The 14,404-nt window shown below is 41.3% G+C and overlaps 2 protein-coding genes across 4 annotated transcripts in view; both read right to left on the minus strand.

Moving 5' to 3' along the window:
- The window catches only part of LOC121281216 (neuronal calcium sensor 1), a 162,676-nt gene extending 155,421 nt beyond the window's left edge, over positions 1-7,255 (minus strand). The window contains exons 1-2 of the mRNA XM_041194005.1: positions 7,173-7,255; positions 1,614-2,365 (exon numbers count right to left, since the gene is read on the minus strand). Of these exons, the coding sequence (XP_041049939.1) occupies positions 1,614-1,677 (64 nt within the window). The 5' untranslated portion in view covers positions 1,678-2,365; positions 7,173-7,255. The remainder of the gene's footprint in view (positions 1-1,613; positions 2,366-7,172) is intronic.
- Positions 7,256-9,767: 2,512 nt separating this feature from the next.
- The window catches only part of gpr107 (G protein-coupled receptor 107), a 143,625-nt gene continuing 138,988 nt past the window's right edge, over positions 9,768-14,404 (minus strand). For 2 of the 3 annotated variants that reach the window (XR_005943722.1, XM_041193147.1), the window contains one exon: positions 9,768-11,057. Coding sequence is in view for 1 of the 3 variants with exons in the window: in XM_041193147.1 (XP_041049081.1) it covers positions 10,997-11,057 (61 nt within the window). In the remaining 2 variants the exon portion in view is untranslated. The remainder of the gene's footprint in view (positions 11,058-14,404) is intronic. The other variant, XM_041193146.1, reaches the window with a different exon arrangement.

A 14,404-nucleotide genomic window follows, 5' to 3' on the forward strand; every position in this document is an offset into this window, starting at 1 on the left:
ATGTTACTTGCCACTTGCCAGACCAAGCCTGGAGATTATCCAGGTCTTGCTGCATTTGGACATTGATTGCTTCAGTATCTGAGGAGTCATGAATGGTGAGTATTGTGTAATCATTAGTGAAGCAAGGTCAGTAATGAAGCAGCTACTGATGGTTGGGCTTAGGACACTACAAAAGATATGTTGATGAGGACAAAGTCAAGAAGCTTATTTACATATGTTGCTGCAAGTCCAGTCTGGCAGCAACGTCATGGTTAGTGGCGGCAGTACCAAGCTACATTTAGTGCTGGACAAAGGTTGGAATGAAGGAGTCTGGCTGACATTCTTTAAGTATAACCATGCCAAGTTGTTCCTCAGTGAGGAGGACTTTCTGCAGGTTTACAAGGACTTGCCGTCCCAAAACAATCCCAATGGATTCATCTGCAGACTAGATTGTACCCGTCGGCCTTGCCCATAATAAATCAGCTGGGCTTTTAACAACAGTCTGGAAACTTTGTTGTTTTTTTGATGAGAGCCCGCAAAGCATATGATTTATTGAACCCAATTTTACAACTTGTCATGATGGGATCTGAACTTAGACTAACAGCCCAGAGAGTTTAATAAAGGACAGGAAAGTAGAGTTCAGGCCACAATCAGATCAGCCATGATCTTATCATATGGCAGAGCAGGCTCGAGAGGCCAAATGGCCTACTCCTGCTTCTAATTTTCTATGTTTGTGTGTAATAACATAACCACTCATGCAGTACAGGATTCATCATAAACTCAAAACTGTGTGGTCTTGCTGCAAAGATGTTTTTCTTCAAATGTGCAATCTTTGCCAACATTCCAATGCCTTACAGAGTGATGGATGGTCAGTGAGAATGCCCTTCAGATAAGGAATTAAACAGAGGGTCAATTTGCATGTTTGCGTTTAATATTAAAGATTCCATGTTTACATTCCAAAAAAAACTGTGTTCTCATATCCAAGCTAATATTCTTTCCTCAGCCAGTAACGTTAAAAAAAAATTAACTGGTCATTGATACCGTTGTAGGAAATAGCTGATGCAGAACGGCTACAAATCTATCACACAATGTCACATTTATGACAATTAACAATTTTTGCATGGAGTGGAGTGACTGAAAAGTTTGATTATATGATTAATATGACATGACAGGGTGCTAAAAAATTAAATATTGAAGGGAGACTACCTGGAGTATGAGCAATCAGGTTGAGGTCAATAATTATTCACCAGAACCATTCCCCGGCAGAAAAAGACTCAGCAAAAATAAATAACGTTATCATTAACTTGCCTCCAACCACTCTGCAGCATGACTTAGATTAACTTTATTCAGGAGGTTATGTGGAGAAAAGGGCAGCAGGGAGAAATCACAGAATTCCCCCCGAGCCTGCCAAACAGGAGTCACTTTTAAAAAATAAAGTGGGTCACCTCAGCTGCTCTTGTGCACCTCCTAATAGCTTGTTCTCATACTGTGTTAGCTGGGCGACGCTAAGTTCCATGCCACTTGCCCAAAATGCAGCCTAAAAAAAATGTGCATGGCACAGGGAAAGAGAAAAAAAAAACCGAAGTTGAAAAATAAACATGCCTTCATAGTTCACATTTTTCTTTAATACTTACAGTATGTTTTCCTCGTCAGCTCCTCTACAACTTCAGGCTTCAGCTTACTGTTGGATTTCCCCATTGCAGCAACTTAACACATGGGAAAATGTATTTTTTGGTAAACGTACATTAAAGTTTGAAGAAATCTGAGATTCAAACAGGTCAGAAATATTGATGGTGAGCTTAAGTTAGTTCTTGAAATGAAATATTCTCAGGATGCCTCCTGTGTTCTCTCTACGTAATGTTGCACAGCTGTGGTTTCCTTGGTGATGGTTTAATAATGGCCTGTTTGTCGCTCCACCACAGGCTCGATAAGCAGCCCAAACACAATGTCAAAATTCACTCCGGATTTTTCTTTTCTTCAGAATCAGAGAAGCTTTTCTTTGGTGTGAAGCGTCGATAGCCGTTGTCCCCAGTTGCCACGACAGTTTGCTCAATTTAGCCCCTTGGGGAGGTGGGTGGTGTTTCCAGCTTTCCTTTGGTATAGTGTTGATAATCACTGACCCTGGCTGCAATGACGATTGCTCAATTTAACCTCTATGGGCAATGGGTGGTGTTTTCAGTGTTTCTTTGTCTTTTGTATCCTCTGGGTTGAGTCAATTTAATGAGTTGTTTTATTCTGTTCTATTTTTAGAAATTGATGATGCACTTTAAACTGTTCAAGCGTGGTTACAGCATTACAGTACTGCACATGGTCAACTCTCTCAATGCATTGGTGTCCTGGGTTACAGTGCATGGAGCAGTTAATCAATGCTACAATCCTTGGAATCCTGGAAGAAACAAAATAGCACAGGTACTGTACACAACGATATGATTATACAGATCACAAGAGGTCAATTCATTGCAACTGGGTGAAAAAGATCCATTAACAGGACACCTCATGCTCCCTTAAACTAAGGAGGTAATTACACTGTCTGCACTGATGGTTCAGCTCGGTAAAGCAATGATCAGCTTAGCTGTGCAGATCTCAAAAGTCCCCATGTTTGATTCTCTAACTGTATTGAATTTGCTGATCTCAGCTGGGCTACCAGTAAGATGCTGGAATTCTATTAATTCATGGGATGTGGGCATCGCTGGCTAGACTAGCCCGTCACTAATTACCCTTGAGAAGGTGGTGGTGAGCTGCCTCTTGAACCGCTGCAGTGACTGTAATGTAGCTACACCTACAGTGCTGTTAGGGAGGGGGTTCAAGGATTTTGACCCAGCGACAGTGAAGGAACAGCAAAATATTTCCAAGTCAGGATGGTGAGTGAATGGAGGGGAACTTCCAGGTGGCTATGTTCCCATGTGTCTGCTGCCCTTGTCCTTCTAGATGGTAGTGGTCATGGGTTTGGGAGGTGCTGGCTCAGGAGGCTTGGTGAGTTCCTGTAGTGCATCTTGTAGATGGTACACACTGCTGCTATTGTGCATCAGTAAATTTATTACTGAGTGGCAGAGAATGGAAGAGGAAATGTAGAGGAGTCCAAAGTCAGAGCTGTGCAGGAAAGAATTTGATGAGCTACAGGGTGGGGCAAGAGCATGGAAAATTTGTAAATGGTACAAGGATTTAGAATTTGCTACATGTGCGAGACAGGGAATCAGAGGTGGTTAGTGGGTAACAAATGAATTAAACTTATTGTGGAAAATGTGGGTTGTGAAGTTTTAGCTGAGTCATGTTTGAGGAGGAGTTTGGGGGACAGTAAAGAGGGTGTTCAGGATGTCAAGCCAACAAAAGCACAGATAATAGCTAATGCAAAGATCTGGTGAAATGGAATGAAGATAGGCAATATTGCAAATGTGGAAGCATGTTGTCTTGATAATGGATGATATGCAGTTTGGAACCCAGCTTAGGGTCAAATAAGACAGCAAGGTTGTGCAGGGAGAGGAAGAGAGTTATCAGCTAGATTACAGATTTTTTTAAAAAAAAACTGAAGCTGAAGATGGCTGAAACTCAAACAGGAATCCCCCTTCCGATCACTATCCAGCAATGCCTGTTGGAATTGTTTGTGGTGTGGGTACCAGAGGAAAAAACATGCTTGCAGCAATAAGCTGTTAATGACACTCATATTCCATGCAGGCAACAAGAAGGACATGCTTTGTTCCAACGAATCGCCTCCTTCAGAGGGGCACAGGTAAAAGGAGAAAACTGGAAAAAAAGTGTATAGATCAATTAAGCCATCTGCAATAAAGCTTAAAAACAAAAAAACTGCGGATGCTGGAAATCCAAAACAAAAACAGAATTACCTGGAAAAACTCAGCAGGTCTGGCAGCATCGGCGGAGAAGAAAAGAGTTGACATTTCGAGTCCTCATGACCCTTCGACAGAACTACTACAGTTCTGTCGAAGGGTCATGAGGACTCGAAACGTCAACTCTTTTCTTCTCCGCCGATGCTGCCAGACCTGCTGAGTTTTTCCAGGTAATTCTGCAATAAAGTTTGCTTTGCTGGATTCAGATAATATACAATGCAGCCAAGTGAATTTGATTTATCACAAACTCTATTGAAAATAAATTTGGTAGCACAGTTTCTTAATGCTCCACTGTTTTTCATCCCATTTCTCTACCCCACTCTCCGTGTTGAACCCTCACACTATGGTATGGATCCATGGACAGAACTTATCCTTTCATATTTTGCACAGAGTTCTGGTTGGCTAATTGACTGCAGGTGAGACAACATAATTACACCATCTAGTTCATACTCAGCATTCACCCATTTCCATTAGGACTTGTGCAGCTGTCAGAAGTGAAAAGCTTGATTAATTTTCTCCTCTATAAATAATAGAGTTGATCAACTTTTGAGTTCTGAATGACTCTGGCTTTACCATAGAACCACCAAACCTTCTTTTTAAATAAAGATATCTATATACAAAATGAATACCCAGAGTCTTCACAACAACCAAATGCTAGCAAATGCCTTGTCTCAGTTCACAGTGAGCCTTTGATCTTTCCCACACATACCCAAATAGCAAAGCCTGCATACAGCATGGTGACTCCACCAGTTCAACATATTCCCTGTGTACACAGTGGAATATAAAAGCATTGTAAATACTGCAGAGACCCCTAGGGTGAGCACATCAATGTTACACCAATTTTAACTTCTGGGATTCCCCTTCGCAGTTAGATTTCAAGCTTCCTTTTTAGAATCATAGTAGACAATACAACTTTCAGCCAATTCACACTACACCCATGAATTCTTAATTTGCACTATTTTTTGACACAGCATATGTAATCATATCAACAGAAAAAGAAATCAAACATTTATGGGGCTGCACCTGACCCAACATCAATGCCCTCAATCAAGTGTTAGGAATATGCATCACCCTCTAAGTGCTCTCCAGGTAAATCTGATATCATCCTTGATGATGTCGGTGGAATTGACTGCTTCAATTCAAATACATGGCCAAATGGCATGGAGCAGAAATATGCAATTTTCAACTTAAATCACTGCTTAAATGAAGCTTAATTAAGTATGGAAGAAATAAAGCACAAAACAAAAGCAAAATACTGCCAGTGCTGGAAAACTGAACTAAAAACAGAGAATGTTGCAAACACTCAGGTCAGGCAGCATCTTACTTCAACAAAACAATTTGCATTCATATAACACCTTTAACATAGAAAAACACCGAGATAAAAACAAAAAAAACTGCGGATGCTGGAAATCCAAAACAAAAACAGAATTACCTGGAAAAACTCAGCAGGTCTGGCAGCATCGGTGGAGAAGAAAAGAGTTGATGTTTCAAGTCCTCATGACCCTTCAACAGAACTCGAAACGTCAACTCTTTTCTTCTCCGCCGATGCTGCCAGACCTGCTGAGTTTTTCCAGGTAATTCTGTTTTTGTTATAGAAAAACACCCCTTGGTATTCCACAGGAGTATAAAACTTACAAGAATCAGTATTTACATGCTATTGTTTTTACAACTATAGTAACCCTTGCACTAACATGTATGAATATGTGAATAGTTCTAACTCACTGCAGCAGTTTCCCAAAGCAACATTTCGGAAATTTCATATGCAACACTACTGATTGATTGCTTGTTATGTACTGACCATACAGGTACTGTGAATGAAATAGACCATATTCCCATCACAGTTAAGCCATTAACTGTTAATCAAAAGTAGAGCTTAGTTTCAGTGTAGATAATATTGTACTATAAACACAATTTAACATTTAATTGATTTTAATAGCTTATTTTAAGCTCGAGTTCAAAATGTTTTCTTCATAAGAATTTTTTTCTTATACATATTGGTATAATAAACTTTGACTGTTATTTTAGTTAAAATTTTAACTATTTGAGATATCGCGTTCCTAGAAATGAGCGTTTACATTTGTCACTCTGATCGTTAATCTAACTCCGGCCTTATGATGCTGTCAGCTATGTGGCATAGACAGTGCAGACAAAGAGAAAACCCTGTCGCTACAAATGTCAACACATTCCTCCCTATCACACCAGCAGGCTTAAAATCAGACCTTGCGACGAGTAAAAGCAAAGACCCTGAGACGCAGATTTAAAAAAAAACAAGATTTCACACATACATGTATACATAAGGAGAGAGAGGGGGAGAAATTAATCTCTAAATAGAAGGGAGAAAAAAGAAAAAACACAGATGCAGTTGCATCTAATCCGAAGAAAGAAAGTGCAACAGATGCAAGTTCGTATCCCGAACTGCGGTTCATCCACGCCTTCTGGAAATCATTGCCCAACACCCACTGCATTTGTCTAACGAATATATATAAACCTCCATCCACCCACAAATGAAAGGGGAAAAAGAAATTATATACACAAAATATGAAGGCATAGCAGCCCACACACACACACACACCAACTAACGTAGTTAGGGTTTCTACAACTTAAACAAGCTACAGGATTTGCAAACTAGCAAATATTTGGGTCGAAATAGGAGGAGACTTTTGTCCCCTTCAACTTAAATCAGTGTCTGATATGCGGTGTATTAAAATATGGACTACGTGCCACCCAGCAGGTCAAGAATCGTGAAACAAGGGGAGATAAATAAAACTACCAGAACGCTCTGAATCATTGCAAACACAAAAAGGACATCAAATGGGAAGACTGGAAACAAAGCTAGGCCCGTCACTCTTTGTGTGTGTGTGTGTGTGTGTGTGTGTGGGGGGGGGGGGGGGGGGGGGTGTCGAGGGGGAAAAAGATGCATTGAAAAATAAAGAAACGACACTCTCACAACAAATTGATTTCGAACCTGAGGGAAGATAATACTTCCCGCTGGCTGCCGGAAAAAAAAAAGTTTCAAACATTTTCAAAGAAAAACTGCACCTTTCGGAGGTTTTCTATCTGTGTGCGGGGGGGGGGGTGGGGAGGTGTAAATCAGGGCCAGGCCAGTCCTCCCTCCCTCCAAAGCAACCGCAAAGCCTCCGAGTCTCCCCCCTCAAAAGGCTCCCTCAGGTCTGCGGGAGGGGAATAAAGGAGGGGGGGGGGGGGGGCATCTACTTTAAATACAGCTTTCCCGCTCCATCGTCGCGGAGGCCGGATCCACTATTGACCGCCCCCCCCCCCCCCCCCCCCCCCCCCGCCGGCCGCGCCGCTATATATTTCCCTCCCCTTGTTCATTTTCCCCAACCCACTCACCTCTCCGCCCGGCGCTCCCTCCGCCTGTTTGAATGAAGCGGAGCCGCTTCTCCCAGAGCAACCGCAGCGCCTGCGCGCGCATCCGCCTGCGTCAGGGGGCGGGGCCGTGCGCCTAACGCCATCGCATTCCAGGACCGTGACGTCACGGGACGCCACCCCGCCCCAATCAAAAACTTCTGTTGTTGCTGCTGCTGGCAGAATCGGGAATGACTTGCATTTATATAGCGCCTTTCACGGCCACCGGAACACCCCCTCCCCCAAAGGGCCCGTGACCTCTACCACGTAGAAGGATAAGGGCCGCAGATGCATGGGAACAACGCTGCCCGCAAGTTCCCCTCCAAGCCACACACCATCCTGACTTGAAATTATATCCCAATTCCTTCACTGTTACTGGGTCAAAATATTGGAACCACCCGCCCCCCCTCCTAAGAGCAGTGTTGGTGTACCTACCACCTCATGAACTGCAGCAATTCAAGAAGATGACTCACCACTACCTTCTCCAGTGCAATTAGGGATGGGCAAAGAATGCAGGCGTAGCCACCGATGCCCACATCCCATGAAAAAATAAAAAATGCTTTGCTGTCAATGAAGTGCAGTCCTGTTGTAATGTAGAAAACGCAATAGCCAATTTGCACACAACAAGCTCTCACAAACAGCAATATGATAATGACCAGATAATCTGATTTTTGTACTGTTGGTTAAGGGATAAATATTAGCCAGAACTCGAGGGATAACTGCCCTTGCTCTTCTTCGAAATAGCACCATGGGATCTTTAAGGTCCACCTGTAAGGACACAGAGCAATAAGTACATTAAAGGCAGATAGGTCCTAGGTTTATCATGTCATCCAAAATACAGCACCTCCCACAACTGTAGCACTCTCTCAATAATACACTGAAGCATCAACCTTGATTGTTGCACTCAAGATCTCTGGAGTGGAACTTGAAGCCACAACCTTCTGTCTCAGAAGCAAGTATGTTACCCACTGAGCTACAGCTGAACCAAGCCATCCTTTGTCTCTAGCCTCTTGCAATTCTGATTAGCTGGTGTGCCTCTTCAGTATGCAGCAATGCGCCTATCAAGAATTAATAACTTTGGAGAAAGAGTTGATATGTGTTTTATATGTTGCTTTTGTTCCATTAAGGTTCGTGCTGCATGTTAAATCTTGCTTCCATTTCAGACATCCAGTGTTACTCTCAAGCCCTCCCAGGTCAAGTATAGCACATAGCCAGGTGCAAGGTAAATCTCCCCTTTTAATTGTGTTAAAATGCTGAGGATTAAGTTAAAAAAGGAAAATAGGAGTTTTAGTGAGCTAAACCCTTCCAATCAATGCAGAGCAGCAAGCAACAAAATAAACTACAAAGCCACACTTTAGGATGTAAGTCAGAGGACATCATGATCAAGTTGTACAGTGTTCTGGTCAGACCACATATTAAGTGCTGTGTCCAGTTCTGCTCACCAAGAAGCAAGGGATACATGCAAACGTGGGAAGCAGTTGAGTAAACAGCCATAAACTGATAGAATTAAAGCTCTATGTTATGAGGAAAGGCTATCATTTTTTTCTTTACACCTTTGTGAATGTCATGGATTACTGATAGAATTAAAGCTCTATGTTATGAGGAAAGGCTATCAATTTTTTCTTTACACCTTTGTGAATGCCATGGATTGTATTTCTATATTAAAAACACTATATAAATGCAAGCTGTTGTCTTTGAGAAAAGCAGCCTTTGATAAAGGAAAGCATCTTGCTGATGAGCTTGCAAAGATATACTAGATAGTTAAAGGCAGAGAAAGGTTAAATACAAAATAGGACTTAAAACTAAACTGTGAAAGGCACAACTAATACCAGAACCTCCTTCTCACCAAGAGTGATTGAGACATGGAATGGATTTCTGGGTAGAATGGCAGAAGTAAAAACTCTAGAAACATTGAAGAAAATATTAGATGCTGCAATGAAGAAAAACAAAATTTTTCTGGATTGAGATCGCCAGAAAAACATTGTCATCTATAATTATCTTGTGATCGCCATTCTGCCTGAAAACATGCTTCATTTCCAACCTCAGAATACACTTGCTTCACCGGTGCAACTTTCTTTCTATTCCCCACTAAATATTTTCTCTGGCTCCCTCTGAGTGAGATTTCCAAATCAGGAACAATTCTGGACTGCAGGCTCAAAAGGAACTGGTTGAGGATGCTCAAACTTATTTTGCATTTTTGCAGTGAATATATTCCTATGTTTGGTTAATGTGCTTATTCTTCTGCGAATAAGGATGGTAACAAGCTACAGTTGTTGCTCTAGTTCAGGCTGAGCGACATCACAATTCTGTTGCATGATAGCGCGCATTTGTAATAGCTGGTACTCAGTCAGTGCAGTGGTCCACCTTTAAGACAGAGTAAAATGTGTTTAGTTTCAGGAACACAAAAGAATGGAAGACAAACTAATCCACAAATTACAAGAAGGAGTCAATGAATGGCTGAAAATTATCAATGAAGAGCTGGTGTGGCATAAAAGGTACAACTTGGCACAATATCAAGCCTTTAATGTGTGCAAGTCTAAAGTGAGCAGCCTTGATCGTGTTCTTTTCCAAAAATATACTTTATACACAAAATTTGTAAAGGTACATTACATAACAATTCAAATTTGACATTACATAAAGTGTAATACAGATCATTATTTTTAATACAGTATTTCATGTCATACATTCTCTGGTGCATACAGCCAAAGGGATTTTACCACCACCCACCCCCAAACCAGTATACAATGGTGGGAGTGCCTTAGCCAGTGGGCTTTCCCCATTGAACTTTTGTGGTGGCTGCCCCAAGCTTTAGTTCACCCCTCAGCATGGAATCATGGACCCTGGAATGTGCTAGTTTGAAACATTATGTCGTCAATGGCTCTTTGCACTGAAAGACCCACTAGTTTCAGGTAGACCAATGAGTGTCTTTCGCTAAGTTCATGGCCCTCCAATAGTAGTTGATGTTTATCTTGGTTTCCGGCAACTGTCCGTAGAACACAGAGTCCTACATTACAGAGCTGCTCAGGATGAACCCTGAAAAAAACCATTTTCCAATCTCTTTCCAGACCTGTTCTGCAAAAGCACATTCTCATCCTGAGAAAAACTTGGTACTTGACTAGCAAGATGTTGTATTACAGCTGCATCCCTCTGAGAGCTGACTATCTTTCCACTTTACAAAACTCTGTTTGTACTCAGCAGCCATTCTAAAGTTACCACCATTAGACCCCTTCCTATCGCCTTTTATTACCCCTTCCATACTACCTTTTTTGTTATTTGAAATTGTTCCCCTATTTTTTGTTTTCATTCTTCTCCTGACCACACTGACTCTTGCTGGGTATAATCCCATTGTTACCAGCAGTTCTTTGGTAGCCTGTCCAAGTGACAGGGATTTGTATGTGCAAATCTGGACAGCGGATGCTGACCATGGAGAGGTGGAAATAATTATGAACGTGAAAAAAGGAACTGTAAACTGTTGTGTAGTCTATCTGACTAATCGTCAACATCAGAGCTTCTCTGATACTGATACAAAAGTAGAAGACAAAGCAGCCATTACACTAGATGATGCAGTGATGCTTAAATTTCCAATGAAATCACTGTATTCCTTTTTTTTAAACTAAAATGCCTTAATTGAGAAAAAGGAAATGCAAGAGGTGATTGCAGAGGTTTCAAAACCCATTTTACCGACTGAGTGATGCATTTAAAATGGTAACCTCAGCTCACAGTTGTAGCTCATCATCTCAGTTGCAAACTCCAGGAGAGAAGGCAAGGTTAATCAATAAGTAAAGGTCAGGTGACACAGAACTTGGGTTCTAAAATTCTGTTGATTGTAGGATGAAGGGCAGACTGCAGAGGATAAGGAGTTCTTTAGTCCTGAAGTACAGGATAAAAACAAAGTTAGAAAGGAGACTGGTACAGCAATTCTAAATGTCAATAGTCTTGATGACGGCAACAGAATCCTCTTAAAAATAGGTGGAATCTTGTAAATTGGATTCTTTCTTTAGCAAATGATCTCCCTCAACCAAAGTTCTGTGAACATAGTTATTGACATGTGTTTATGGGAAATGCATGAAAAATTACAAGAAAACAGCCCTGTTCCTTTAATTTATGATGCCTTCCATACTCCCAGCATCAACATTGTGAAATTATTTTGGAAATTTGAAAATTAACTTCCAACACATATGCTGGATCTTCCAGCTTTGCCTCAGTCCCATCTGTTATCTCTGAGCCGTTGATTAATGGGAATAGCTCTACCCACAATGTAACAAAGCTGCAGATTGGCTGCATAACTCACCAAAACCTTTTTATCACTTCACACTGAAACACAAACAAGACTTGTGTGTAACATTGTATTTATTATGTGATAATTATGTAATGCCTGGGAATAGCCTGCTACAACACACAGCCAGCAATGGCAAAAAATAACTACAAATGCAGTTTCAGGGATTCCAAATTCAGTTGTCCTCACATTTTTTTATGCAGTTGAATATCATCTGTGCAATTCCTCAGTACTCCATTTAGTTTTATTTTTCAGGAGAAATTATTTCTATGCTCATTAAGAGCTGACCCTGTTATAGTACTGTGCCAGACAGACACAGCCTTCCTAGATTCAATGCCTGGTCTGCTGGAGAGAGGGGGAAAATAGTCTTGTGTCCCACACCTCTGCTGACAATGTACATATACTGATGTTGAGTGAGATTAACATTCACTCTTTAGATGCTCATGAGCAACATTACCATTTGGATGTACTCAGAGAACTGTGGCTCAGCAACTTTAAGAGAGAAAGAGGAAAAAAAAATTCCAGAATAGAATATGGCTTAAACTTCCAACATTTATATTATAGCGATTGAAAACACAAGGACTGTTTTCAACTGAACTCAATTTTCTTATAAAAGCAAGTTGCTCCATTCACAATTTATTTCCTTTCAACTGAAAGCTGGGCTTTTCTATCGCATTGTAGCAGCGATTACAGCAGAAGACTCCGCATTCAGGCATTAAGTGCATTATCTGGTTATTATGAAGGAACAGGTTTAAATGTCCACACATTAATTCAGCTGACAAATGCATTGTGTTTCCTAAAGATCATGTGTGGGAATTAATTGCAAGGTTAGTCAGTGAGACTATAATAAAGTAATCCAGTGTCCTTGCAAAATTGCACCGAGATGTTCTGATGTCATAAATGTGACCTTCGGATAAAATGTTGTTGCTCTGCATTAATAATAAGCTGACTTTATCCTTCCATTCTCCATCCTCCTCTCCCAAAGGCACTGACACTTGCTGAGACATAGTTCACAGTGATTGACTCTTAACTGCCCTCCGAAATGGCCTACCAGCCACTCAATTGTATCAAAACATGACAAAAATGTCACCTTGGGAGTGCCTTCCCCACAATGACATGTTGTAATCCTGGAGCAGACCTCTAAGTTTTTGATAAGATCTGGTTAGGGACCAATAACATTTTGTTTAATGAAGACAAAGTTTGAGATTCAAGACAACCTGCTCAGTGACTAAAGCCACAAGATTCCACGAGTTTTGAACAAACAAAAATAAACTTTACTATACTAGGTCAGAAAGATAAAACAATTTGCAATATCTATTGTATACCCTAACATTCAGGGGTAATATGAGGTACATGTGAATTAAAAAGCAAACTGTAGTTGAACACACCACATTTTACAATAAATGACAGATGCAACCAAGACAGAATCCACGGATTTCTCAACAACCCACCCAGACATCAGTGAACACTGCGAGTCAACCTATCTCACTGAAACTCCATGTCCCTCACAAGGGATTCCAGTCTTCACCTTTGAAGATCCAACCTGGGAATTCTCTCCAAATATCGCTCCAACTCAGATGGCATCAATGACGGCCCAGCTCCCAGGGTTTCAATCTCAGCTCCCAAGATTCTGTTCCCTGGATTCATACATATGGACACAGGAACTAGGAGTAGGAGTAGTCCACTCAGCCCCTCGAGTCTGCTGCGCCATTCAATAAGATCATGGCTGATCTGATTTTAACCTCATATTCCTGCCTAATAACCTTTCATCCCCATGCTTATCAAGAATCTATCTATCTCTGCCTTATAGATATTCAGGGACTCTGTTTCAACCACCTTTTGATGAAGAGAATTCCAAAGTATCACAACCCTCTGAGAGAAAAATACTTTTCGTTATCTCTGTCCTAAAAGAGTGACCCTTTATTTTGAAACAGTGGCCCCGAGTTCTAGATTCTCCCACAAGAAATATCATTTCCACATTCACCCTGTCAAGTCCCCTCAGACTTACACAAGGGAACAAGTCAGCTCTTACTCTTCTAAACTCCAGCAGATACAAGCCTAACCTGCCCAGCCTTTCCTCATAATTCCCGAATCTGCACTCAAGCACCAACTCACAAGCACAACTTCAGATCTTTGGCTGCGCCAAACAGAACACTACTGTTCCAAAGGGGTATCTTTGCCCAACAACCCATGGCACAGAGCCACCAACCTTCGACTGCCTTCTTCACTTCAAGTCTGCTCCCCACAGCCCTTCCCCTGTTTGGAGCCTATTTCTCTGCATCTCTGTTTTTAACTGGATTGGGACCTTTTCCTGTCCCTGACCCCTCTATGGGACTCTATTTTTGGGACTTCTCCCTGTCCCCTCTCTCTTTTTGATCTCTCCCTGTCCCCAATCCCTCTGCCATGCCTGGGACACTAGTCTTCTATGATACGCTGCTCCCGTTCACATGACCAGGTTTTCGCACCATTTTTCTTCCTGCACAGGCAAGCTGGGCACAAAGGACATAAAAAGTGCAAAACTGCACATTTACAGCTCGCTCCCCGTCTGCACATGTCTGAGGTCCGTCGGGTGTTGAAGTTCCCGACCTCCGCCTTCAACGAGGTAAGTACGGTTGTCATAACACCTTTCCCCTTGGAAGAAAGAACGCTTCACTACAGTGAAGGGTTCTTTACAATGGCTTTACAATTGCTTCACAAGGAGTACTTATCATAAAGTTCTAACAAATATTTATTGCATGCTACACAGGTAAACTTTTTCATTTTGTTCCACAATTATACATCGCATTATAAAGTTACAAAAATTTAACCAAAACAAAAGCCAGTACATATAACAAGTAGGGTCAGCAGGATGAAAACATCATAGAATTGTCATAACTCAGAATTTGCCTTTTCACCTACACCCTTTCTTTGAACTCTGAATAGAACACCAACAATTATTTGA

The sequence above is a fragment of the Carcharodon carcharias genome, chromosome 8 (genome assembly GCF_017639515.1).
Source record: "Carcharodon carcharias isolate sCarCar2 chromosome 8, sCarCar2.pri, whole genome shotgun sequence".
NCBI classification, from domain to species: domain Eukaryota; kingdom Metazoa; phylum Chordata; class Chondrichthyes; order Lamniformes; family Lamnidae; genus Carcharodon; species Carcharodon carcharias.